This window comes from Mastomys coucha, unplaced genomic scaffold (assembly GCF_008632895.1).
Source record: "Mastomys coucha isolate ucsf_1 unplaced genomic scaffold, UCSF_Mcou_1 pScaffold17, whole genome shotgun sequence".
Lineage (NCBI taxonomy): Eukaryota > Metazoa > Chordata > Mammalia > Rodentia > Muridae > Mastomys > Mastomys coucha.
Window position 1 is genome coordinate 32,719,785 of NW_022196899.1, and position 27,744 is coordinate 32,747,528.

The 27,744-nt window shown below is 44.2% G+C and overlaps 1 protein-coding gene across 2 annotated transcripts in view; it reads left to right on the forward strand.

Moving 5' to 3' along the window:
- Positions 1-1,752: 1,752 nt before the first annotated feature.
- The window catches only part of Fat4 (FAT atypical cadherin 4), a 129,255-nt gene continuing 103,263 nt past the window's right edge, over positions 1,753-27,744 (forward strand). Inside the window, exons 1-2 of one of the 2 annotated variants that reach the window (XM_031376677.1) lie at positions 1,753-1,853; positions 3,307-8,500. In XM_031376677.1, the coding sequence (XP_031232537.1) occupies positions 3,326-8,500 (5,175 nt within the window). In that variant the 5' untranslated portion in view covers positions 1,753-1,853; positions 3,307-3,325. Of the gene's footprint in view, positions 1,854-2,064; positions 2,957-3,306; positions 8,501-27,744 lie in introns of those variants that run through there. The other variant, XM_031376676.1, reaches the window with a different exon arrangement.

Genomic DNA, 27,744 nt, shown 5'->3' on the forward strand with positions numbered 1-27,744 from the left:
TTTTATTAAAGCGAAGACTATACAGTTATTTCACAGATTAAACACTCCATTTTACAGAATGAATTAAATTACCTGTTTTCTCAAATTAAATTCACTGGCAAGAGATGTTAATTCCATTCTGTTGAGCTGTGAAGGCATTTCACATGCTCTCCAAACAGAGACCAGCAAAAACCCACAGTCTTCCCCCAATATATCCAAGTGGTTTCTTCCCATTTTTATGTGTCTGAGTAGCGAACTACGCAGGATGAACAAACAAAAATAAAGTCTTCTACAGTGTTCACACTCTCATAGCTGGGGTTTGTAGTCACTTTGACCCAACTTTAATCCATAAATCTTTTTTGGCTTAATTACAGTAAAATAATGCCACTGGGGCTGGGGGTGGGGTAAGGGTTGGTTGGCAGTGATAAAATAATTTTGACCGGGCTTAAAGGCGTTTTTGTTTGTTTTGTTTTGTCTTGTTTCTGTTTTTGCTTTTTTTTTTTTTAAAGGGGGGGGGCGGTTAATGAAATGTATTCAATAGTTTTGCGGTCTGAAAAATGTAGCAATAGAGACGCCTAACTCTCTGGTCTGCGTCCAGTTCACTCATCACGCTATAGCTGGGGAAGAGGCAGAAGTGAATGTTCTAACTAAACAAAGGAATTCGTGATGGTTTTAGAATCAGACTCTCTCCCTCCTCAGTTTGGGTTACAGGCAGTTTGCGTTCATGGGACTTGAATGTGTTGTCTTCTCTATCGCTTTCGATTGTCTTCTGACCTCACACAAGGAAAGGCAGTAGGAGATCCTTCCAGATCGTTTTCTTTGCCCCCATCCCTTGGCAAAAATAAGCTCTGTAACCAGATCCTCCCAGCTGCATTTAATTTAAGGCACAAAACCAGCCACGGTAGCAGCTAGACTGAATATAACCAGCAGGGGGCAGTGTTGGCTCGTGCTTCAACCAACTCTGGGCGCAGAAAGTTTGATGTTTGGAGGGATTCCTGTGGCAAAATTGTATGACATATGCCCTATATTTGCATTATTTGGCTTCAGTTCATATTTTGCAAGTTGATTCCCTTAAAGGGGAAATTTATTGACCCGATTCCTAGTCACGTTTTCTTTTTTTCTTTTAAAGGAGCCTCACGGGGCATCACACAAATAAGCCGAGGCAGGGGAATAATTTGAGTGAGGTTGGTGATGTGTGACACTTTAAAAACTTAAATTTAAACTTCATTTTATTTATTTCTATTTTCCTATAGTTTTTCTTCCCCCAGGCCAAAATCGAAACCAAACGTTATTAGATTTCCTTTGGCTAGAGCATGTCAAGGGGAGAAAAGCCCCACAGGGGGTCAAAAATTCCAAACTGGGTTTGTAAGAGGAAACTGTCCCCGCAGAAGCTGCCATTGTTTCAGCTGAAGCCTCCAGACTGCTCTGTGGACAGGATTCCAGCTAGGAGGCTAACCATGCTGTGTGTGCCAGCCTGCCCCTCTTTTCCTTTGAGAAGTTGGAGCTTGGTGTCCCCTGGACCCGAGGGACAGCGAGGAGGAGCACAGGCTCACGAATCGGGAAGAGCTGAGGTTCTGCGGTGTTCGGTGAGCCTCAGTTTGCTCGAACGCTGCCCCTGGCGAGGACACGAAATGGTTAAAGCTCAGCAGCCGCGCGCATTCCCAGACAGGCTTTGCCTAATCCTTCCTCCCGCGTTAACAGACCCTCGCCCCAACCTTTCTTTCATTTCCCCCGATCCCCTCCACCGAGTTATTACCAGCTTAACAGCCTGATGGCACCCCCAGCTCCGGACACTAAACTTATTTCCAAACCTGACCCCACCCCCATCTATTCCGCTGCTGCCTCTTGCCGTGATTGCGCGGACGCCGGCCAAGGTTTGACCAAAAGGGAAAATAAATAAATAGAAAGGAGTTGGGGGTGGTCGCCCCCTTCTTAGCGCCTCCGCCGTGGGGCTCGCCCACCTCCCGCCCACAGCCTCGGAGGCCACGGTGACGAGCGTCGCCACAACCAGTGGCGGCTGGAGGCTAGGGCGGCGGGGACGCGGGGCGGGGCTGTGGCCAATGAGCTGTAGCGGGGCTGGGCCCGCGGGTGACAGGACCAGAGCAGGGGAGTGGCGGCCACTGGAGTCCGGGAGCACCGAGAGGCGAGCAAAGTTTCTCAGTCCTGCTCGCGATCGCGGACAACCCTCCCCCTCCGTGTGTGCGCGCGTGTGTGCGAGTGCGTGTGTGCGCGCAGCGGGGAAGGGGCGGGGAGAGTGCGAGGGACCAGGAGAGGCAGCGGGGGACTCGCTGGGCTCCAGATACACCGAAGTGCCACCTCGGAGTCCCAGCTGCACAGGAGCGCGTCCACCCGGCGCCCCGAGCAGCCGCCCCGCACCTCCGCGCCCCCATCGCCCGCGGGGACCGCGTCGGAGGGACCCACCCCACTCCAAACACAAAGCCTGGAGGATTACAAAGTGAAACTGACCCGGGACAATAAAAGCACAGATCCCAGGACAAGGGCGAGGAGCGCTCGGGGGCGCTGGTGCCCGCGGACGCCCGGGGAAGAGCCCCTGGCATGCTGAGGGGAGGGGACTCCAGGACCAAGCGCTGCTGCTGCTGCTGTCCGACCCCCGCGGAGCCGAGGAAGAGGGGAGACCGGTGCTCAGTGGACGTACAAACGATGCCGGCGCGGAGGTGAAGGATGCGGAGCAGCGCCTGCGGCAGCCTGGGCTGGACCTCGGGCTTCGCCCCGCGGAGGGAGCAAAGGCAGCCCGGGCTGCCGGCAGAGGCACGAAGCTGAGAGCGAGGGAGCCGCGCTGGGGACGGGGAGCCCTGGCTGCCTCCTCTGCCGGGGGAAGGAGCCCGATCCACAGACGACCTTCCCGGCTCCCCCGGACGAAACCGGAGGAGAAGAGTCTTCCCAGCTAGCTTGGGGTCTTCAGGGTGCAGGGGGCTCTGCAGCCCTTGGCCCTGCGCTTTTGGGCGTCCCGTTCCGGGTAAGTTCTAAAGTTTTTGGAGAGACGGGCGTGCAGTAAGAGACTCCTCAGATCCCCCAAATCCAGGCCGCCTCTCTGGTCCGCGGACTCTCAGACTTGGGATTTCAATCTAAGTGTCTGGAGGCCTGGAAACTTTCACTGGAGAACCCAGGGATGCTCCATCGCCTGTCGCCTCACTCTCCTCTGCGCTGCGCGTCCTACCGGCCACCTAGAGTCTTCTCCAGAGAGCCAGTCCCTCACCCACTCTTCTGAACTGCAGAGGTCTCCGGGCAAACTGGCTTTTTACTGGCGCCACTCAGAAGTCCTCCAACCCATCCCGTTTCCTTCACCCTGTTTCTCTTCTTCTCCAGGTTCCTGGAAACTAGGACCATGAACTTGGCCGCAAACCGGGCTTCTGGCCGCAGGCGGCTCCCGCTACCCTCTCCATCTCTGTGCCAGCTCCTGAGAGTTTGGGGGCTGCTGTCGCTGCTCCCCGGTCCGGCCCGAGTCCAAGCGGCCGAACAGCGCCAGGTGTTCCAGGTGATGGAAGAGCAGCCTCCAGGGACTCTGGTGGGCACCATCCCAACGCGTCCTGGCTTCACCTATCGGCTCAGTGAAAGCCACGCCCTGTTCGCTATTAACAGCAGCACCGGAGCTCTGTACACCACTGCTACCATCGACCGCGAGAGCCTGCCCAGCGATGTGGTCAACCTGGTGGTCCTTTCCAGCTCGCCCACATACCCCACCGAGGTGCGAGTGCTGGTGCGTGACCTCAACGACAACGCTCCAGTCTTTCCAGACCCCTCGATCGTGGTCACCTTCAAGGAGGACAGTGGCAGCGGGCGTCAAGTCATTTTGGACACCGCCACCGACTCTGACATCGGCTCCAACGGGGTGGACCACCGCTCTTACCGCATCGTCCGCGGCAATGAGGCGGGCCGCTTTCGCCTGGACATCACCTTGAACCCCAGTGGCGAGGGAGCGTTCCTGCACCTGGTTTCCAAGGGCGGGCTGGACCGCGAGGTCACACCTCAGTACCAGCTCCTGGTGGAGGTGGAGGACAAGGGTGAGCCAAAGCGGCGGGGTTACCTTCAGGTCAACGTGACTGTGCAGGACATTAACGACAATCCCCCGGTGTTTAGCAGTTCCCATTACCAGGCGGGGGTGCCTGAAGACGCAGTTGTGGGCTCCAGTGTCCTGCAGGTGGCGGCGGCGGACGCAGACGAGGGCACCAATGCGGACATCCGTTACCGGCTGCAGGATGAGGGAACCCCCTTCCAGATGGACCCAGAGACGGGGCTCATCACCGTGAGAGAGCCGCTAGATTTTGAGGCCCGGCGACAATATTCGCTGACAGTTCAGGCCACGGACCGGGGCGTGCCCTCTCTCACCGGGCGCGCCGAAGCGCTTATCCAGCTGCTGGATGTCAATGACAATGACCCAGTAGTGAAGTTTCGCTACTTCCCTGCTACCTCGCGCTACGCTTCGGTGGATGAGAACGCGCAGGTGGGTACCGTGGTGGCTTTGCTCACCGTGACCGACGCGGACTCCCCAGCAGCCAACGGAAACATTTCAGTGCAGATTCTCGGGGGCAATGAGCAGCGCCACTTTGAGGTACAAAGGAGTAAGGTGCCCAACCTGAGCCTCATCAAGGTGGCCAGCGCCCTGGACCGCGAGCGCATCCCTTCGTACAACCTCACAGTCTCGGTCTCTGATAACTCCGGGGCGCCCCCTACCGCCGAGGTCCAGGCGCGCTCCTCTGTGGCCAGCTTGGTGATTTTCGTCAATGACATCAATGATCATCCACCGGTCTTTGAGCAGCAAGTGTACAGAGTGAACCTGAGCGAGGAGGTACCTCCGGGGAGCTACGTGAGTGGGGTGTCTGCCACCGATGGCGACTCTGGTCTGAATGCTAACCTGCGTTACAGCATTGTCTCTGGAAATGGGTTGGGCTGGTTTCACATTAGTGAGCACAGTGGCCTGGTGACTACCAGTGCTGCCGGGGGCCTTGACCGTGAACTTGCTTCCCAGATTGTACTGAATATCAGTGCTCGAGACCAGGGGGTGCACCCCAAGGTATCCTATGCCCAGCTTGTCGTAACTGTCCTGGATGTCAATGATGAAAGGCCCGTGTTTAGCCAGCCTGAAGGTTATGAGGTGTCTGTGGTTGAGAATGCTCCAACTGGGACAGAGCTGTTGGTTCTTGGGGCAACAGATGGGGATCTGGGTGACAATGGGACAGTGCGCTTCTCCCTGCAAGAGGCCGAGAGTGACCAAAGGCTCTTCCGTCTGGATCCGGTATCTGGGAGGCTGAGTACTATCTCCTCCCTGGACAGAGAGGAACAAGCCTTTTACTGTCTATTGATTCTAGCCACAGACCTGGGTTCCCCTCCCCAGTCCTCCACAGCTCAGGTAAATGTCACTCTTCTGGATATAAATGACAACAGCCCTGTGTTCTACCCAGTCCAATACTTTGCTCATATCCAGGAAAATGAGCCTGGAGGTAGCTATGTCACCACAGTGTCTGCTACCGATCCAGACATGGGTCCCAACGGAACTGTTAAGTACAGCATATCAGCTGGGGACAGGTCTCGGTTTCAGATTCATGCGAAGAGTGGGGTCATTTCTACAAAAATGGCCCTAGATAGAGAAGAGAAAACAGCGTACCAGTTGCAAATAGTGGCCACCGATGGGGGCAATCTACAGACTCCCAACCAGGCCATCGTAACTGTCACCGTGTTAGATACACAAGACAACCCACCCGTGTTCAGCCAGGCTGCATACAGCTTTGTGGTCTTTGAGAATGTGGCTCTGGGGTATCATGTGGGCAGTGTTTCTGCAACTACCATGGACCTCAATGCCAACATCAGTTATCTCATCACTACGGGGGACCAGAGAGGTATGTTTGCTATGAATCCTGTCACAGGGCAGCTGACCACAGCAAGTGTCATTGACAGGGAAGAGCAGTCTTTTTATCAGCTGAGAGTAGTGGCCAGTGGGGGGGCTGTCACGGGAGACACTGTGGTTAATATCACAGTGAAAGATTTGAACGACAATGCCCCGCATTTCCTCCAGGCAGTGGAAAGCATAAATGCAGTAGAGAACTGGCAGGCAGGACACAGCATCTTCCAGGCCAAAGCTGTGGACCCTGATGAAGGTGTCAACGGTCGGGTGCTCTATAGTCTGAAGCAGAATCCTAAGAACCTGTTTACTATTAATGAGCAGAACGGTAACATTAGTCTGCTGGGGCCCCTAGATGTCCAAGCTGGCTCATACCAGGTAGAAATCGTGGCCTCTGACATGGGTGTCCCCCAGCTCTCCTCCAGCATCCTTCTGACAGTTTATGTCCATGATGTAAATGATAACCCACCAGTGTTTGATCAGATTTCCTACGAGGTCACACTTTCCGAGTCAGAGCCTGTGAATTCTCTATTCTTTAAAGTACAAGCTTCAGATAAAGACTCTGGAGCCAATGGGGATATAGCATACACGATCACAGACGGGAACAACGGGGATGCCTTTGGCATATTCCCAGATGGCCAGCTGTATATAAAAAGTGAACTGGATCGTGAACTTCAAGACAGATATGTGTTACTGGTTGTTGCCTCTGACCGGGCAGTAGAGCCTTTAAGTGCAACTGTGAATGTCACTGTGCTTTTAGAAGATGTGAATGACAATAGGCCTTTGTTTAATAGCACCAATTACACATTTTACTTCGAAGAGGAGCAGAGAGCTGGGTCATTCGTAGGCAAAGTGAGTGCTGTGGACAAAGACTTTGGGCCAAATGGGGAGGTAAGATATGCTTTTGAGGTGGCACAGCCAGATTTTGAGCTGCATGCAGTCACTGGGAAGATCACCAACACTCACAAGTTTGACAGAGAGTCCCTCATGAGGAGAAGGGGGACAGCAGTGTTCAGCTTCACAGTGATAGCCATGGATCAGGGCCTCCCTCAGCCTCTCAAGGACCAGGCCACTGTGCATGTCTACATGAAGGACATCAATGATAATGCCCCCAAGTTTCTAAAAGACTTTTACCAAGCTACAGTATCAGAGACGGCGACCAATCTGACCCAGGTCTTACGAGTGTCTGCCTCTGACGTGGATGAGGGAAGTAATGGTCTCATTCACTACTCTATCCTCAAAGGAAACGAAGAGAGACAGTTTGCCATAGACAAGTTCTCTGGTCAGGTGACTCTCGTAGGCAAGCTAGACTATGAAGCAACCCCAGCCTATTCTCTCCTCATCCAGGCAGTGGATTCGGGGGCCATCCCCCTCAACTCGACCTGCACCCTGAGTATTGATATTTTGGATGAGAATGATAACACTCCCTCTTTCCCAAAGTCAACACTATTTGTGGATGTTTTAGAAAACATGAGGATCGGCGAACTTGTATCCTCTGTCACTGCCACTGACTCTGACTCAGGTGTCAATGCCGATCTACACTACACTATTACAGGGTCAAACAACCACGGGACTTTTAGTATTAGTCCCAACACCGGAAGTATCTTTCTGGCCAAAAAGTTGGACTTTGAGACACAGTCTTTATATAAATTAAACATAACAGCGAAAGACCAGGGGCGGCCTCCTCGATCATCCACCATGTCAGTGGTGATCCAGGTGAGGGACTTCAATGACAACCCCCCCAGCTTTCCTCCAGGAGACATTTTTAAGTCAATAGTGGAGAACATCCCCCTTGGTACGTCTGTAATTTCTGTGACAGCACATGACCCAGATGCAGATATCAATGGGCAGCTGTCTTATGCCATCATCCAGCAGATGCCCCGAGGCAACCACTTCAGCATAGACGAAGTCAAAGGAACCATCTACACCAGTGCTGAGATTGACCGAGAATTTGCCAACCTTTTTGAGTTAACAGTAAAAGCCAATGACCAAGCTGTGCCGATAGAAACCAGGAGGTATGCTTTGAAAAATGTGACCATTTTGGTGACGGACCTCAACGACAATGTCCCAATGTTTATATCCCAAAACGCACTGGCTGCAGACCCTTCAGCCATGATTGGTTCTGTCCTGACTACCATCATGGCTGCAGACCCAGATGAAGGTGCCAATGGCGAGGTGGAGTATGAGATAGTCAATGGGGACACAGACACCTTCACTGTGGATCGTTACAGTGGAGACCTTCGAGTGGCTTCTGCCTTGGTGCCTTCACAGCTCATCTACAACCTTATAGTATCAGCCACAGACCTGGGCCCGGAGAGGAGGAAGTCAACCACAGAGCTGACTGTCATCCTCCAGGGCCTAGATGGGCCTGTTTTCACACAGACCAAATACATAACCATCTTGAAGGAAGGGGAGCCCATTGGCACCAATGTCATATCCATAGAAGCCGCCAGCCCCAGAGGGTCAGAAGCTCCAGTGGAATATTACATTGTTTCTGTTCGTTGTGAAGAGAAGACTGTTGGGCGTCTCTTTACCATTGGACGGCAGACGGGTGTCATTCAAACAGCAGCCATTTTGGACCGGGAGCAGGGAGCATGTCTCTACCTGGTGGATGTTTATGCCATCGAGAAGTCATCTGCCTTTCCCAGGACACAGAGAGCAGAGGTAAGAGCTTGTATTCTTTTATTTGTTCTGGATGGACTTTAAAAAATCATTTTCTTCATATTTACTCTCTATGATTCAACTGTGTTTTTATGACTACTTTTATAAATAGGGACAATGTAAAAATGCTGTCACACACTGACAGTTTCAGAAAATGAAGCTATAATCCAGGTTGTCATCAATAATGAACTTTTAAAGTATACTTTAATGTCCCTAATCAGCAATCATGAGTATAAGGCTATTGCCACCTCTTTAGTCATTTGCATATTTAAATAAAGCCCATTTATATGAGCAGAGCCACTGTACTAACCTAGATCTCCCTAAAAAAGAAATAGCTTGTGGGTGAAAAGTCTCAGAGTTCAGAAATCCCTGTTCCAAGGGGAAGAGCTTTGTTAGAACTCTGAATGGATTAGATTTCTTAGTTCAGTGAAGCAGGAGCCTGCATGCCAGTTCACATCAGAACAATATAGACTTGCCTATCCTCAGCAAGCTTGGTAGATTCTTTATAGACAGTGAATAATTTCAGTGTGCCGGGCCAAGTTTGTCTAAGTTCCTGACTTCTGCCTGCAGGGCTTACATACTGGCACGGACTAAACACTTCCCTTTTCCCTGTAAATGTAGGTAGCTGTGAACAGTTAGATCAGACGTTCCACTATGGTTCCTGAGATAAAAGAATGTTGTTAGATGTGATGATGGTGCAGTCACAGGTGGGAAACAAACCATTTCCGAGCCCATCCCCCAGCAGGTGAAACTGCTTCCACCCATCCTAGCATCATTGTTTGCCTTCTTCTCTATTAAGCGCCTTGGTTCCAGGGTTGTGTGAAAGTCGCCCAGAATTGATACAGCTACCTTCTGGAAAGCTCCACTGACCCTTTCTGAGTTCTGCCTCCCACTTCCCACTCCCCTCAGAGATGTTCTAGCATCTGTCACTCATCCAAGAATTCAAAATATCAAGTGTGGTTTCTGATGCTTGGCAGAGATCCAACTACAGCAGGCTGGTGGATCGGAGGCCACTGTGTTTATTTGCCTGCTTTCTCCTTGTGGGAGATGAAGGACGCCCTGCTTGGGAGTGCTTGCTTTTATTGTTAGCATTTGAAATTCCCTGTGATTATTTATTTCTGCAATCGCTAGCTGGATGCATCCTATGGATGGGATTCAGAGGGCATTAGCATTCATTAGAAATATAATTCCCAGCAGGGGTGTAATTGTAAGTGGATCTCAATTTTTCCTTGCACATCTTACCCCTCCTCCCCTGAGGGTTCAAAGTCAAATTGTCTCCTTATACCTTCTATAAAGATCTTGACATCAGAGTCTTCTGTCCAGTTCAGGTCATGATTTATGTATAATTTTACTTTGATTTGAGTTTATTCCCTGTCTTTCATTTTCTTCTCTGTAGTTGTTTCTGAGATGAGCAGCTTTGATTAGTTTGAAAAGCAAAATATTTACTGAAGGTTGGCAATTAAGACTCTCTGGATAATGGCTGCATTTGTTAAACAGGTGACTGGTTAGGTGTTTGTTTCAGTTAACCGCTTTCATCAGAGGGGTGCAGAACAAGGAAAGGTATGCTCCTGGGTTCCATTAGAAGTTCTACCATGCTTGTGGATAGGAACCCATTTGATCGGAAAAGATTGGTTTGCCACAAATGTGCTAGACAGTGATATCTCTGACACATGCATAAAGACTAAAAATAATCATTACAAATAAATTTTCTTAGGATTGGGGACAGTTTTCCACAGTGTCTCTTTAACCTCAATTAACATCAGTATGACAGGTATTCTTTTGGGCTTCCTGTGCCTTCTGCATTGAGAGTCAACCTTTGTTGATTGTGTGTGCGTGTGTGTGTGTGTGTGTGTGTGTGTCTGTTTGTGTGAATGTATCTGCGCATGAATGTGTGTTTGTGCATTTGTTAGTTGTTAGTCTCCCATTTTCTCTCTCTTGTGTGTGTGTGTGTGCCTATTTGTGTGTGTGTTCCTGCTTGTGTGTGTGTTTGTGTGAATGTATCTGTATATGAATGTGCGTGTGTTTGTATGACTGTATCTGTGCATGAATGTGTGTTTGTGTATCTCCCTCTCTTCTCCCCGCCCCCGTCTCACCCTGCTCTCTCTCTGTATGTGTGCTCATGGCACGCCCAATACTAGGATACCCTCTATATACTGGAGTGCTCAAATTGTAAACCAACTTTGAGTTCCTCCAGTACAGCACTGTTGAAATTTAAAGCAAATGTTTTATTTATTTCTTATGCCCAAAGAAGACTGAAAGCAGTGGTTTGAAGGTAGAATTTCATATTATTATCGATTATGTTTTTCCCACATATAAATTATACTAGTCAGTTTTTCAATAACTTCAATTGATTTACTATGATTCTGCAGAGAGAAGCCTAGATGGCAAAGGTGACTTGTGTGCTGTTTGCATGTTCATTGTCTCAGGCCAATGTCACAGCAGATCACATTCTATGTGATTAGAGGGGTAGGAGTGAAGATGGACAACTGTCTAGCTCTAACGCTTGGTGTGCACACAGATTCCATTTGATGTCGCGCAGTCTGGACATTTGCCCAAGGGACACATTCTCTCACTCAGCTGTCAGAGCTAAAGGCTGGCATGGGCAAGAATGCCTTCAAAGTCATTCTGTCTCCTATACTATGTCAATTAATTAACTAATTTTAATTAAAATTTAAAAATATGCTTTATTTACAAATTGCAACTTAGGGTCTCAGATAGATGTCATGATGACCAGGGGCTTTGTTTCATCAGCCTTTATTTTTTCAGCGTTTTATTTTTTACCCAGCATGAAGTAGGGGCTGCAAACGTGTTACTACTGAGTAAAATGGTAGAAGAGCGAAGACCAGAGTACATCTTCCTCATGGAGGACTGAGTCCAAAAGCTGTGGGAAGGGATGATGCTGGTGAATTTGACCCATTAGTTGAATATGGGCAGAGCATAGTAACTATGTCTGCTCTACAGATGAAATGAGAATTGTCAGAAAGCCGAAAGAACAGAGGGAAGTGAATGGGTGTTCTGACATACGGTGACCGTGAGGGAAAGGGGGCTGCCCCCACCGGGATCACATACTCTGCATTCAGGACCACTGACCACCAGACCCCTTATGTCCCCTTGAACCTCTCCAAGGGCTTTCCGATGAACAATGTCTCTCAGCTATTTTCCTTTACTAGTTGTGGTGGCTTGAATGAGACATGTCCTGCATAGGCTTCTGTAGTTTGGAACTTTCAGGAGGTGGAGCTTTGTTAGAGGAATCCCTGGGGGAGGTGCTGAGAGTTTATAGCCCCACCCTACCTCTTGCTTGTGTCTCAGCTTCCTGTTTGCAGTTGAGATGTGATCTCCCAGCTTCCTCTTCCTGCGACTCCCCCCCTCCCCCCTCCCCCGTCCTTCACTACGGAGTTTCATCTCTCTGTTTCATAAGCCACAATAAATGGTTTTGTCTGTAAGCTGCTTTTGGTTGTGGTATTTCATCTCATCACCAGAAAAGTAACTAGTGTGCTTGTTATAATGAAGCAACAAAAAAAATTATAGGATACTGATTTATTAACATTATAGGGAACATAATGTTCTTTTTTTGTTTAAAGATGTTACATGTTCAAATTTGAAAATTAGAAGTAATGATGTCTCACACTTAAAATTTTTCTGTGGCTCGTGACTTACATAATATAGTAGGAGTCTCAAACTTTTTTTTTCTAGTTGAATGCAATGTGTTGTTTTTGTTTACTTTTTTCTGTTAATATATTGAGATTAAACCATTCTCAGAAAGGGAGGTTGAGATAATGGAAAAGTATTTTGACTTGGTGCTCTATTCAGGTAATTATTGATTTTAACTATCCCTGGAGGGACAAGACAGTGTCTTGGGACTTAACTGGCAACCTACCAGAAAAACCAATCAGCTGCTTTCCCTGTGTAGTTATGCGAACATCTGTGGTCTATGCCGTGTTGCAATTGGATCGTTCCCTATTTAAGATATATCAACCAGCCATTTGTAATTCAGAAAATACTGGTGTAAATGACAGAGGCTTTTACAGGAAAGTTTTTGGTAGTTTATTTTGTGAATTCCAAATATTCTTTTAAATGATATTTTAAAAAACATTTTGATGGTTTTTTGTCTGTGTGAATGTGTTTATGTGTATATGTACATGTATGTGTGTTTATAGGTGTTATGTGTATATATATATGTATACATATATGTATATGCGAATGCTTAGGTGTGATTTTGTGTGAGTATATATATATATATATATGTATATACATATATGTATGAGTGTGCATGTATGCATGCTTGTATGTGTATGCATATGTGTATATACATGTGTTTATTGTGATATAGTTAAGCTTTGCTAGTCTGCCAGTTTGTTATGTAACATGGTTATTTTTGTGATGAGAATCCATATCACACACTCCCTTCATGTGTTCCACAAATACCGTGTATCATCAACAGTTGTGGTTGCCTTGTTGTATACTGAGTCTCCTGAAATACCTTCCTTTTAAAAGCAGTAGTGTATGTTGGATCACATCTGACCATCTCCTGTCCAAATACTTCAGACACTAGGAGCTCCACTGTAATCTCCTCCTGTGCCATCAGCTCTCAGATATGAGCGAGTCACAGAGATCATGTGGCATCTGTGTGAGCGTGGTGATTTCACTCAGCATTACACCTCCAGTCTCATCCATGAGCTGCAGATGTGAGTCTCACTGCTCTGACAAACATGGAGTGTGGTGCACATGCATCCTGTGTTCTTCAGATGGTCATATGGGTTGTTTTTATAGTCTGCTCCTTCACAGTGCTCAGTTAGCATGAATGTAGATTTGTCTCTCCAAGGTCTGCATTTCATTCCTTCTGGATGCTGGATCCTGTGGCATTTCTTTCCTGTTTTGTGCAGAACTTCCCTAGTATTTTCTGTGATAGAACTACCAGTTTGCATTCCACTGTGACAGTTCAGATGTTGTGGGCTTGGTGCCTATGGTGTCACTACTGAGGTATGGTGGAGCCCTGCAGAGGTGCAACTTACGGAGGGAGGGGAGGGCATTTATTATTTTTATGACATCTTTAAAGGAGACCAGTGCTATGAGCCCTTCCTCTTCCTCTTTGTTCTCTGGCTCATGATATAGCTAGTTCCTTCCACTGTGTTCTTCTGACTCAATCTTTGGCTCACCACTGGTCCAAATCAAGGATGCCAATGGCTCACGAAGCACAGCCTCCAAAGCTGTAATCCACAATAACCTTTTATCCACATAAACAGGTCATCCCAGGGATTTTGTTATAGTCACAGTAAGCTGACCACCACACCAAGCATTGGTATATGTGAGTAAATTGTTTAGAGCATCTGCGGCACTTATCTCGTTTTTAGATGTAAACCTTTCTAACTGGAGTAGAGTATAACCTTATGGTTTTGGTTCATGTTTACCTGAAGCTCTTTGATGCTGGACAATCATCTGCAGACCCGTTGGCCACCTGTGAAAATCCTACCACATCTTATGCCTATGATTGAATTCTGGTGCTTACTTTGATGCTATTTAAATGTTTAAATTTCTCATATATTATCAACACCAAGCCCCTTTCAGAGGCATCCTTTAGGCTGATTTCTTATCTATAGGTTTGTCTCTTACTGTGTTGGTTGTTTCTATCATGGTAAAAGTTTTTAGTCTGATTTGTATTTGCGTATTTTTTATTTTCAATTCTGTACTTTTGAGCTTTTAATAATAATAATAATAATAATAATAATAATAATAATAATAAAGCAAGATCACTATTTTGATCAAGGTACCTTGTGGGCAACGTTTTATTCTAATAATTCAGCTTGAGGTCTGGCCTTTCATCATCAGGCAATTTTTACAAGATGAGGAACAAAGGTCTAGCTTCATTCACACTACATATGAGCAGGGCTTTTCACCAGCACCATCTTGACGACCCTGTCTTTCCTCAAGTTGTGTTCTTGCAGCCACTTGTCACTGCAGGTCAGACCACTGGCAGTGCCTGAATTTGCTGTCTCTCCTTAGTGATCTGAGCATCTGTTTTCATGATGATAGATAGTGTAATATTTGCCTCGCAGAAAACACTTTACATGCATTGACTAACAAAACTCCTAGGGGTGGTTAGGTATTAGTCACAATCCAAAGGTTTTACTTGTCAGCTCAGATTTTTACCACTAACGACTTACCTTGTCAGGTATTTTCCTTGAAGTGTCAGGTCCCCTTCATTAATTATAAAAGTGAACAGTTTCTGTTAGTGACTCTTTACAGTGGAAGTGGGCCTCCCCAGACAGTTGCTTTTCAAGCTAACAACAAAGACAGTTGAAGCTTTCTTTTATACCACCTCACCCTCAGCTGGGTGCAGAGCACTGATTCTCTGTGCATAACTCATCTCATGTAACACAGAACACTCATAAGACATTAAGACTAGAGACTTCAACTAGTACAATTGATTCTAAAGAGCATTTTTTTTTATTTGGAGTGAAACTGCCATTCATGTTTACTATGAATACTGGCTGTGAACCTGATGTTGATCTGTTGCTCACACAGGCACAAATATCCTGATGAACGCCTATATATACCAGCCCAGTCCCTATGTGCATGGTTACCTATTTTTTAGTGTCAGGAGAAATGTTGTTACTCTGCAGGCAGGAGGATATATCAATTGCTTTAAAAATTACATTGCTTTTACTCCTGTATTTGCTATTAAATCTTCAAGAAGTGATATAATGCCTAGATGTGGTGGAGTGTATCTGAAGTCACATTAATGGAGAGGCAGAAGTAGAGGCAGAAAGGGCTCATGTTTGGGGCTAGCCTAGGCCACAGAGAGGGATTATTGTTCTAAAGCTTCTCACCTGCTGCAGTCAAGGTGGTCAGCAGATCAGGTAGTGATGCTGACCCTGACCCCAAGCTGAGGACTGGGGGAGCATCTGAAAAAGGGGAGGTATGGAATCAGACATGCCTTCTGATGAGGAGCGCTATGTAGGAGGTCTGAGCTGCTTGGCCTCAGCACCCTACAGACGTGTCCCATGAGCAGCAGCCACTGCAGCTGAAAGTGGAGAATCCAGCTCTGCATTAAAGCAGTCAGTAGTCCCGCACAGCTGCACACATCTGTAATCCTATGGGAGATGGAGGCAGAAGTATCAAGAACTGAAGACCAGCTGAGATACATGAGACACTGTCTTGAAGAACAAGACAAACTGCTAGCACTGGACAGATGTGACAGTGAACACTCTATCTAGCCTTCAGGAGTTTGATGAAGGAAGGTCACCATGAGTGCAAGCCCAGCCTAGGCTACACAGCGAAGTTCTGTCTCAAAGGACAATTCCAAATCAAAAGCATCCGGAGGTTATTTCCTTATTACCGACTACTGTATTTTAAAATGATCGAAACCCTGTGTCATAGCTAGGCTTCTTTGGAGCTAGTTAAATCCACGTTGCACACTTTAGATGCATCTTCAACTGTTTTAGTGACAAATTTTCAGAGATAAAATTCATCTTCAGTCATTTACTCTGTTTGTTTTCACTTCTACTAAAACTTCAGCCCCTTTAGTATCCTACCAATTCATTAGGCTTTTGGGCACCCATGCTAAGAAAATACTTTTTCAAAGACTTCTGCTTGTGAGACATCTTCAGAGTGGAGTTTTCTTCTCTGTGGCTTGTCCTCTGCCATGATTAGAAGGACACACAATCATGGGACTCCTCAGCTGAGAGGCTGAATGGTGACTGCAAAGGGGGTCTCCTGGTGCCCATGACCGACACACCGTTCATCACATAGTCATTGCCGGTGCTCATTGAATCTAATTCCCTTCAAGTCTATTGTTTTAGTTTTTCTCTTGCTTCTTCTGTTAAACGCTCCCTCCATTAGGCCTCCCAGTCACTGAAATCTGTAACTTTGTATCCCTTTTTGTTTCTTAGACTAATTTCTTCCCCCACCCTCTCCAGCTTCTCTCCATCTTCTCACACCATGAACATGGCAAATTACAGAAGTGAAATTCTGGCAGCTGGTCTGTGGCTGGGAAGAGGTTCCCAGAGGCTCGCCCAGGTGAATTTTCTCAAGAAGCTGGAGAAGGTTCCTGTCTGTTTTTCACAGTGGCTCTCCAGTGCCTCACAATGGAAGTCTTTACAAACACTAGCTTAATCTACCAGGGGAACTTTTTTTTCCTTCTTCTTAAAACATTAGGGAGTGGTTAAAATACTTGATATTATCTCTAGCCATCAGTGGCTTAGATTGTCTCTTCATTGGAATAGAAACCACTAAAGCTGTAAGCTAACAGAAGTATTGAAAGGCCTCTGCTATTTCAAAGATGTGACAGGGTTTCAAATGTTAAAAAGGACTTGAATGACAGTTACATCCACTCATCCCTGGGGGAACATCTGACCTACAGGTGCAGAATGACAGGATAGGGGAGAGGCTAAGGATGGGGGAGAGGCTCAGGCTGTGAGTACTGGGAAGATCTTGCAGCCTCAAAGAGAATGATAATGAGAAGTGATTGGCAGTCTGTCTACTCACATGACAGACCTGAGTGGCAGAAGTGTCACAGAGTGGAAATTGTTCACTCCTCAGTCTACAATCAGGGTTGACTCCACGCTTTAGCTCGAGACTCCTGCAGGCCTATGAGCCCCACAAAGACTTCTCAAATGAACACTGACCTGAACTTGAAGCAGGAAGTTTGGCTGTGAAAATGTGGCTCACAGATGATGCTTCTAGCCTGCTTCCTGCTCACCTCTCGCTACTCCATGACCCTGTCACGGTCCCAACCAGATTGCTGCTCCCAGGACCTCATGGACACTCAGAAAAGGGAAGGAACTTTTGCTTGTACATGACAATGGCTCTGAAATTTTCCATAGAATCATTAGAAATTTACTTCATTTCATGTTCCGGAAAAGCTGCACATCTTTAAATTTGAAAGTATATTAAAAATTGTCATGATTATTTCAAATTTATAGCAACATTCAGATTTGTGACACTTTTACGAGAAGTATGTAAAATGAGGCCCATATTTTATCCATTGCTTTAATGCTAGTTTTAAGTGTGATTATGTCAAACTGTGTAATAATGGAGCTTTGAGCCGTAATTGCCACTAAACGTTACTGAACTGCTTCTGCCTCTGTCAGGGTATTTTTGCTCAGTAGGAGCCACTCAGAGTGTGCTATTGCTACATAACGTTGAGTCATAGTCTATTTTTTTTTTAAAGATAGTGTATTAAATCACCCAGTAAAACCATTAAAATAGCCATTCATGTTTGTGTTTGTGTGGGCCAGGGCAGCCTCTATTGCAAGGTTAGCTTCTTATTGTTTTATTACTCTGAATAATAAAATATAGAAAATATCTCTCTGTTGAGGTTGTAATTAATTGGATGTCAGTACTGAATCTTGAGTGTCCTCAGCTCAGGGCCAGGCAGACTGGGAGCACCACTTGACCTCTGACTTATTCAGAAATGATGGAAGTGGGAGCTTAGTTTTCTTTGTTGGGTAGGATGGCTTTGGACAGGAGGGTCAATCTCGCTTTCCAGGAACATGGTCTAATTGGGCAAACATGGCTGCCTGTGATAGAGGTGGCCAATCCTATATTCTCTCTTCTGTATATTTGTCTGAGTCAGTCAATGCCTTTATTCCCATATAAAGTGTTTGTTACTCAGCATCCAAGAGCAGGTACATATGCTAAAGGAATCACTTCTGTTTAAAAGTGATAGATGCTGGAATCGGGGTGGCACTGAGGTGAGCTGCAGGAGCGTAGAACAGTGAGTGTGTGGGACAGGACTTGGGCATGCTTGCTCACTGTTAACTTCATCACATCCTACACTTACTTAGAGCCTCTCACCCTCCCTCCTACCTTAGAGACTGTCTGAAGAACCCTGGGAGTCACTGGTCAGCCTGCCCAGACTCCTTGCTGAACTCCAGCCTAAGGACGAGACTCTGTCTCAAAACCCATAAAGGACAACACCTGAGAAACAAAGCTGTCATTGACCTCTGACCTTCATATCTCTTAAACATTCATTGAGACCCATACCCATATACACAATTCCCTACACACACGAAAAATATGCTTTTTAAAAATGCTCTAAACATATTCCTTTTGTTGATAAAACATGAGACAAGGTATAAATAACCAAAGAAATGCAACTATAATTTAAATTTTATCGTTGTAACTTTGGTATTTCCTAACTAATTTTTCAATCCTCCATTAGAGAATTTGACACACATTTCAATTTTTTGGAGGGCCTCTCTATTTGTTAATACTAGGTACATAGGCATACTGCATGTTGAAATTTTGTCCTCAGGATTTGAGATTTGTTTCATATTTTGTATATATGAGTGTTCTCTCAAATACCCACACATCTCAAGAGGGCACTGGATCCCATTATAGATGGTTCTGAGACACTATGTGGGTGTTGGGATTTGAACTCAGGACCTCTGAAGGAGGAAACCATTATTCTTAACCACTGAGCCATCTCTCCAGTCTCATGGTCAGTGGAATTTAAAGGGGAGAATAGTTTCCCTACCTGTGGTGGGAGCTTCAGGTAGATGCTCAGCCTCTTTGGTCTTTGTGCATTTGTCTATAAAGAGAACACAACGGAACTCTTCTATAACTCCTAGGAGGAAGGTGTGCCTCGCAGTAATGAGGCTTACTGCTGAGACTCCTTTATTAGACTCTTTGCTCCTTGTGTGGTCCAGAAGGCAATGGTTTCACAAAAATGTAAACAAGTGCTGGTCAAGGTAATAGCCCCTGTTCACACAAGGTTGGGGCTGACACATCTTAAGGCACCGTGAAGATTTGAATAAACCAGCCATTTGCATTTAAGGGAATTATTAAGGATGTATATTAAAATGTCTCTATGGTCATTTTCTTCATTACCTGAAATCCAGCACAAAAATGGATTTTAAAAGACAGTGAGCTGGTGGGAAAAGCTCAGAACTGAAGGGATTTTAGCTAAGTGAGGGAAGTGAATCTTGTTTTTAAAATACTGTTTTGACAGACATTTACTTTATTTAAGGTACCTCATAAAATATGCTTTATTTTCTCTTTTATAATGTAAACCCAGATGAACATTCTTTAGTTCATAGGCTATTTACCTACCTGTTCAGTTCAGACATCATATCTAAGCTACATCCCATCTAGGGGATGCTATAAAATAGTAAAAGAGACATTGAGTATTCAGCAAATATGTCAGAAAAGGAACTTCAGGCCGTAAAGACCTTCACTTAATTTAATTGCTTATGTGGGATATTTCCTCACAGTAAATCTTTGAGCATCCTCACCTGTCTGCTGCACACTGCAGTTTCTACTGTCTGTTACTGTGAAGCATTATGGTGGAAACTGGCCATTCTGTTTCCAGTTCTCTCACTCTGGTGCCTTTTGTTTGTGAGTGTTATAATGGAAGAAATGAGGCAATTTCATTAGAAGTAAAATGTTAAATATGCAGTGACCCTGAAGGCAGGGCTGGCACCTACTGTATTGATCAGCCTTTATTGTTAACACAACTTAGAATCAATCACCTGGGAACTACTAAAGAATTGATCAGATTGATTGGCCAATGGCCTGTCTTTGGGGCACTGCCTTGGTTGATGATTCATGTGGGAGGGCCCAGCCTACTGTGGGTGGCTCTATCCCTAGGCATAGGTGTTTGATCACCGGAACACATTGTATTGGATAGACTTGGATTCAATTTCATTGGTTTCCAATGCTTTTGTTCTTTCTAATACACTTCTCTGATCCTAATTATTATATGTCATCATAAATTATCACATGACAGTGTGATGAAAAGATGAAGCTTCATGGGGATGAATGGGGAAGTTTGGGGTTAGTCCATGTTATCAACAGGGCTTACAGTTTCGTTTGCAGCATAGTGAGGAATCATTGGCTTTTGAGTCAGAAAATAGGTTCAACTAATATTTCTCTGAAAGAGTTAATAATGTCCAATTTCAGAGAACATGGACATGTCAGATTAAATGAACCATTAATTAGTAGTTAAGAGAAGTATAAATCAACACAGTGAGGGAGAATGGAAAGCTCAAGGCTTGCCTGGGCTTCAAAGGGAGACCTTGTGGAAAACAAAACAAATCAAGAAGAGGAGAGGAAGGGCATGCTTAGAAAATAGAAACTTCGCGTTTGCTGTGGATCACATTTATAGTTAGCTAAATTAAATCTGGATGTTAAGCTGACTTTGAAGGGGTGTCTCTACCGTGGATGTAACTAAGCGGGTCTCCTAATTAAATGTTCAGACATGAATGAACATTTTTGCTTTCTAGTAGTGTTTGTGGGAGGAGGAAAATTCAGTAAGTTAACAAACACAGACTTAGTGGTGGGAGAGCTAATAAGAAGCCTTCGTGTAAATGGGATTTGTATCACGTAGACAGGTTGCCGAAGGCACAGGTCCATGGCACCAACAAAGGCCTGTGGCAGTGAACTCTTTGTGAAGCTACAGCTGGATGTGCTGCTATAGAGATTCCAGCCTAGGGATGATTGACCCGCAGTTTTCGGGCATGTGTGGAAGATAGCTCATGACAGCAAGAAACAGTTAGTGTAGTAAGCTGCCTACGTCATAGTGACCAGGAAATGAAAAGGAGGAAGAGGGCCATTTCCTCTCATAGAGACCAGGGAAGAAAGAAAAAAAGAAGAGATTCCACTTCCTCATATTCTTCCAGAACACTCAGTCAATATTTAAGACCTCCTACTGGGCCTTAGTTCTTATGTTCCTGTGTTTTTCCATAACCCCAAGTTAAGTACCAAAAAGACTGTGGGCTTCAGACCTAGGAAAGACACAGAAATGAAGTATATCTTGAGGCTATGTAGGGTAATGAGAAATGGAAGGCTTTGTATTTAGTTGTATCTGGGCAGGCACGACTTTGTACAGTCTGTACAGCTTGGAAATCGATTCTTTATTTCTGCTTTGAGATAGTATATGTGTACAGCCACAAGAGTCACCATTCCAGCCTTCAGACAGAGCCAAACTGGAACGATTACTGGGGTTGTTTCAGCAGAGTGAAAAACACTTAGGAATTCCAGTTTTGTAGGGAGATGGCTGGCTGATAGAGGCAAGAAAATGCTGGCCTCACTCTTGGCCATGTCCTTGGGTTAGAGTCTATTTGTCTGTAAGGAGTAACCAGAGACATCCAAATCAGAGGGGATAGTCCTAGAGTCTTGTGCATAGTTAGCTGTGACTTTCCCGTCCTCAATCTTACCCTACTGTTCATTCCCTGAAACACTGTTGAATGCTCTGGAATCTGGCAGCCTCACTTCAGATCCATCCTGCAGCATACAGGGAGTCTAGTGTAAAGACCTGTGTAAGAATTAAAAGGCAGCTGCACCGAGAGCTGTCCCCAGTTGATTTCCCTGACTCGTTATTATCCCATATAGGCTTTTAGTGTTTGTGGTGGACATTCCTGGTTGTCAGTGTGACACAAGTGGGCCCACGGATCTTTACTGGAGAGTTGCCTCCGTCAGACTGGCCCATGGGGGTCTTCCTATGATTGCTAATGATGAACAAAGGAGGTCCCAGCCCTCTGTGGGCAGTGCTACACCCTCCTTCCCCTCAGCTTGTGATTTTGGCCTGTATAAGAAAAGCAGCTGAGCAAGCTGGAGAGAGCAAGCCAGTAAGTATTGTTCCTACACGGTCTCTGCTTCAGCTACTGCCTGAGCTCCTGGACTGACTCCTCTCAGTGATGAACTGTTACCTGCAAGGGGAAACCAAATAAATCCTCTCCTAAATGTGTTATCACAGCCACAAGAAAGCAAACTAAAGCACTGTTAGATTTAGATGGGATTTCCTCATTTTTTTTGACCCGTGTGAAATTGCTTTCTATGTGATGTCCGTTAGAAATTGCCTATCTTTGTTCTTTCCTGATTTTAAATAATTTAATATGAAACATTACTATGTTGTTAAGTGGACCCCAGCTCCAGTCAAGAGGCTCTTTCCTGCATGCAGGTCTAGGGTCATCATTTCTTTTTTCTTTTTTTTTCTTCCCATCCTCAAAAATTTTTTATTAGATATTTTCTTTATTAACATGTCATATGATTTCTCCTTTCCCAGTTTCCCCTCCAAAAAACAAACAAACAAACAAAAACAAGAACAAGCCCCTGTTGCCTCTCCCCTCCCCATCATTTCTAATGCCCGTCTTTCCTTCTTGTTTAAGTCCGGACACACTCTGTGCTAATATAATCTCTGCCGTCTTTCCTTTCTTTTAAAAACAGGCTCACCTGTGCTACTATAATCTCTGCTTTCTAGAAACCCTTCTTTCCCCAGAGGCCCTGGTCATTTGACTATTTAGAGGACTTATTTGTAGATCTCCCTGGGGGCATTACAATTACTCAGTGATTTTTTAAAACATTTTTCTAGTTATATTTGTAGAAAGCAATTACTATGCACTTACTGAATATGATCATTGAGCAATAATAAAATGCTATTCTTGAGACAATAAAATCTAGCATTCAGCAACAACAGATGGCTACTTAGGCTCTTTTATGCAAGCTAAAAATGGTGCTTAGAAATAGGTGCTATTGCTGACACCATCTTACAAATGGTGAAGTGGAGGCTCAGAGAGGATGGATTAACTGCCTGTAGCACTGTTAGCAAAGGCTGGGGTGAGGTATGAGCTGACAGTCCAAAGTGCCATCCATTCTGACTGTAGTTTTCGAGAACGGTGTCAGGACAATGTTTAACTGGCATTTTCATTTTGTTTGGCATACATTGGTACGGTCTTTTTCTTTGTGTGTGTAAGTAGCATAGATTACGAATTTCACTTTGCATTCATTTAGAATGAGCTATGAATGAAAATGATTTAAACAAAGAAGTATAATCTCAGTCAACTGGATGTGGAAAGCAATCACTAAAATCCTATCTATAAGAAGTACTAGAACCTAACAAAATATTGTTCTCCAATTTACTTTCTTATCATGGCCTCTTATTCTAATATATATTATATATATTATATATAATAAACATATACACATACAGACACACATACATATACATAATTTAAACAAAGCAAAAATTAAAGAATTTTGAAAATATTTGGTTTTTATATGTAAATATTTTAGCTTGATTCATTCGCCAACGTTACTACCCATAAAAATCTGTTGTGTGGGCACTTATTTATGATGTAAGTATTTTCAAAAGTTTAAGGAAAATCGCGGGGAGATCTGAAGTTGCTGTGAGGAAATGGCACACAGGTCACCTTAGCAGAGACCCACCCTCTTAGTGGGCCTCTGCTTAGGACACACAGAAGGGGAATCCCACATTTGCACAATCAGGAGAGCAGCTGGGGAGGGTGGCCAGCCTGGCTCCATTCCTCTGAAGTAGCTGCATCAGCACATAGGAGAGTGACAGCATTTGTGATAGGAGTGGAAGGAAGCAAGGGTCCTATAGGAATGGTAGGACCAGCTGCACCAGTGGTAGGGCCAGCGGTAACACCTACCAGAGGTGGCGGGGAGGAATAACAGTGGTGCAGGAGCAGAAGCAGTGATAATACTTGGAGAAAGGAGCTGTGATAGTGTCAATCAGGACACAGCGGCAAGAGGAGGAGGAGCAGCAGCAGCAGCAGCAGCGATTGCAGCAGCAGCGGTTGCCACAGTAGCGATTGCAGCAGGTGCAGGAGCCTATCAGAAGTAGAAAGACAGGAGCAGCAGAGCTGGGCCTGCCAGAGCTTCCCGAGAGGAGGCAAGCAAGGTGCTTAGCAGACGAGGAGCACAGATAGCGTGAGCAAGGGGATATCCACGGAGAGTTGCTTTTCTTAATGTAAATGCCCTTTGAAAACTCCTGCAGGATTTGGGCCTTAGGTGACCAGATATTACAAGTGTCTGTCATCACGGTTGATTTTGATGTATAAGGCGAGCTTAGTTGATGAAAGGAGAGAAGCAGAGATGAGTAAAGTGCTTTGTTGTAAGAACAGGAAACAAGCAAGGCCCTGAGACCAGCGGAGATGGACTGAAATCAGATCTTTTTCATAGCACTCTTTAAAAATGTCTCTCGAAAAACCAAAAAAAAAAAAAAAAAAAAGCCTCTTTAATTCCTTTTAGGATGAGCTAATGTATTCAAATGGTTTCACTGTGTGGGCTGCACAGGAGGTGCCCGGAGAAAGTCACTCTCTGGAATGCTTCTAACATTATAATTTGAAATGGACATGGCAGATGGATGACTGCAATGTCTGTGACAGTGAAGTGTGACTTGCTGTGGGGTCGCAAACTCTCACCGTTCTGAACTCAGATAGAAGCAAAACCACGAGAAAACAGTACGATCCATTCATGTGAGTTGATCGGTGGTGGACTAGAACTCCTTAGAATCGACCATACACGCAGATGTGATTTATAGTCCATTCCAATGTGTTGTTAAGACATTGGGATTCCCTTATGTTCTTCCCCAGCTAGAGAAAAATCTGCATTTATATATAAGAAAATAGTTGCCTGAACCCATCAACACACAGCCTATCTTTTAATGTAAAGTCCGCATGCACATAGGAAAAGAACCCTTGAGAAAAGGCAGAATTTAGCATAATTGAAACGTGGTCAGCCATCTGGGGCACTCAGTGCAATACAAAGACATTTGGTGTTTTAAGTAGAGGATTTGGAATTCTTTTGTGTCTTTTAAGAACGTTGATTTATTGAGACTATGCATGGCTTCCCATCATATCCAAAAGAGTAATGGCTTCCTAAATATCTTTTTCATTTATTTTACAAAATGTTAAATAGAGTTACGCAGAAAGACAACTTTGAGGTCATGTAAACCGAAGTTACAGAAAATAAACAAAATAATTTCTTCCAAGAATTCACCAAATGGTATAAAATATAAGGTTTTTTTCATAGAAAAGAAGCCCTAGGTATTTTTGAATGTTGGACAAATAATGAATAAACAATCTATGATTATGTCATCATTACACTAAGTAATTCTATGAAATACATTTTAAGACTGTGTAAAGTGAATCTAGTGATCAGTCTATGAACTTCTAAAATTTCATAGTAGTAGCTGGAGTTGGTAAACTTAAGGCATAGAGTTAGCATCATTTTATGTAAATCAGTCTATTTAAATAAGATATTTCATGAGTAAAAGTTTTATTAGGTTCAAACAATTATGAATCACATTTCAAGTGATTCTGAACTCAATTTTTTATTATAAAATATGATTATTCGGAGGTTTCATTGTACTAGCCTCAGGCATTTAAATTTTTGAGTATTATTTTTATTTGTATCTGTTTATTACTGAAATTATAGATGTATTATTTGTGTGTTTTGTTTAAGTCAAAGTGAAAACCTGGCCACTTCTTCAGTAGTAGACTTTAATCCAAATTTTTTATGTGGCCACTAGTGAGAAATAAGATTTTGTTATTTCATGTCCAAAATACATGAAACTTATCTATATCACACATACACACACACAAATACATACATATATATATAATTCATATATATTTACATATAGATATGGATTTCTAGGTTATCTAACCAAATAGGATAAAATCATCACAAAAGAAACAGAAAGAATAATATAAAGACTACCAGTTCCCACAAAGCTACTTCTGGGTGGACTGAGTTTGCTTAATCTGCTCTTTAAAAATTAAAAAAAATTTTTTTCATCATCACTCCCAATTAACAACTTAAAGTCTGAATCAATGATTACATCTACATTAGAATTTATAGTTAATTGTCTTATTTGCTTATTCAGAACAAAAAAAAGGTAGGAGAATTTTCAATCTCCTTGTTTATGTTGCTTGATCAGTATATGGATTTGATGGAGTAGAAAAAATTATCTTTGAAAATAATTGAAATGCATAGTGTTTCATTATTTTTATAAGAACAAGTGAATTAATTGAGGGCGCAGTTTGGAGGTTGTATTTATGTAATTGAGTATACTAGCACATGATGTATTTTTCTTTCCTTTTATAGCATATTAGGGGCTGTAATAGGACAGCGTCTAACTGTAAATGACATTTTAAACACTGAGCCTGAAGTGTGTTGCGTGTCTTCACAGCAGTATCCTGAAGTTCTCCGTGACACTCTGTTCTCCCTGGATGAGATGTTTTCTTTGTGGTTTTCTTCATACTGGAGTCAAGTGTCTGAGTCTGTGATTTCTAAGAGTCCTCCTGTTTTGAGATGCTCAAAGTCACCATCTCTGTTAGAATTTGAAATGTCCTCATTGAATGGAAGAGTGATCATATTACCTGGTTTGATTTTCTACATATTCTATTAGACAACACATTCTGTTCAGCATGATAAATCACCTCATTATACTTGCAAAATATTTCTTTTCCTAAGACATAGGACTTAGGCCACCTCTCCAACTAGCAAGAGCAGTCGAATCTGTTATTAAGCTATTTCCTTGCAGATATACAACACATAGTGATTGTACACATAAATACAGACACACTGGTTTAAAATCTTATGGATGGACACACACACACACACACACACACACACACTTTTTATTTAAACATAGTTAGAAATGCCCTCTGAAGGGTTTTCACCAGTTAGCTATTTTGTAAGACTGCAGAATCTTTTTGAGGTGCATTTCCAGTGGGGTAGACCTGAAGGATTAAGATGTGAGTTTGTCAGGATTGTCTGCTAGAACTATCCTGCTTCATGATAGTAGCTTAAACACATGACATGTGTGGAGAGAATCTGCACAATAGAAAAATGTAACAGCACATGTGATATAGGCCAGTGAGGGAGGGAATACATGAAGAAAGTTAGAAAGATTCTTAAGTAAGTTAATTTGAAAGTCTCCTACAGTGAAGGTTCTTCTCATGATAATATCAATGTCATGAAAGTATAGAGGTAGCTTTAAAGGTGAGCCCAGCCTGAAATAATGTAAAGTAAAGCATGAGCAAACAAAACGAAAACAACCAACAGAAACTGCGCTGATCCTCCCATCCTACCATGTAACAAAACTGGTAAAGATTTAGCTTGTTATATGAATTAGAAGTGCGAGAAGAGAGCATTTGGGTGCATTTCCTTGCAAGACTGATCAATTTAAAATTTATAGATCTGGAAACCTCTGTTTCAACTGCTATAATGTAAAGTTTTCTAGTGACTATTGAGCAGTGCTATAAGTTGAGCAGAACATGCCCAAAGGATACACAAAGAACATGGCCCTGGAGTGGGATCTGCATTGGAAGTTTATCATTTTACTGTATCATCATGCGTCCTTGATTCTGTTTCCTAGGCTGACTGGATTTCTCAGTTACTTAGAAAAACTGTAGATGGAAATTGGTTAGGTAAATGACTTTGACAGAGTACTCACCCAATTACCAGTAGTTTAGAAAGAGAAGGAGCGTCTTGCTGAT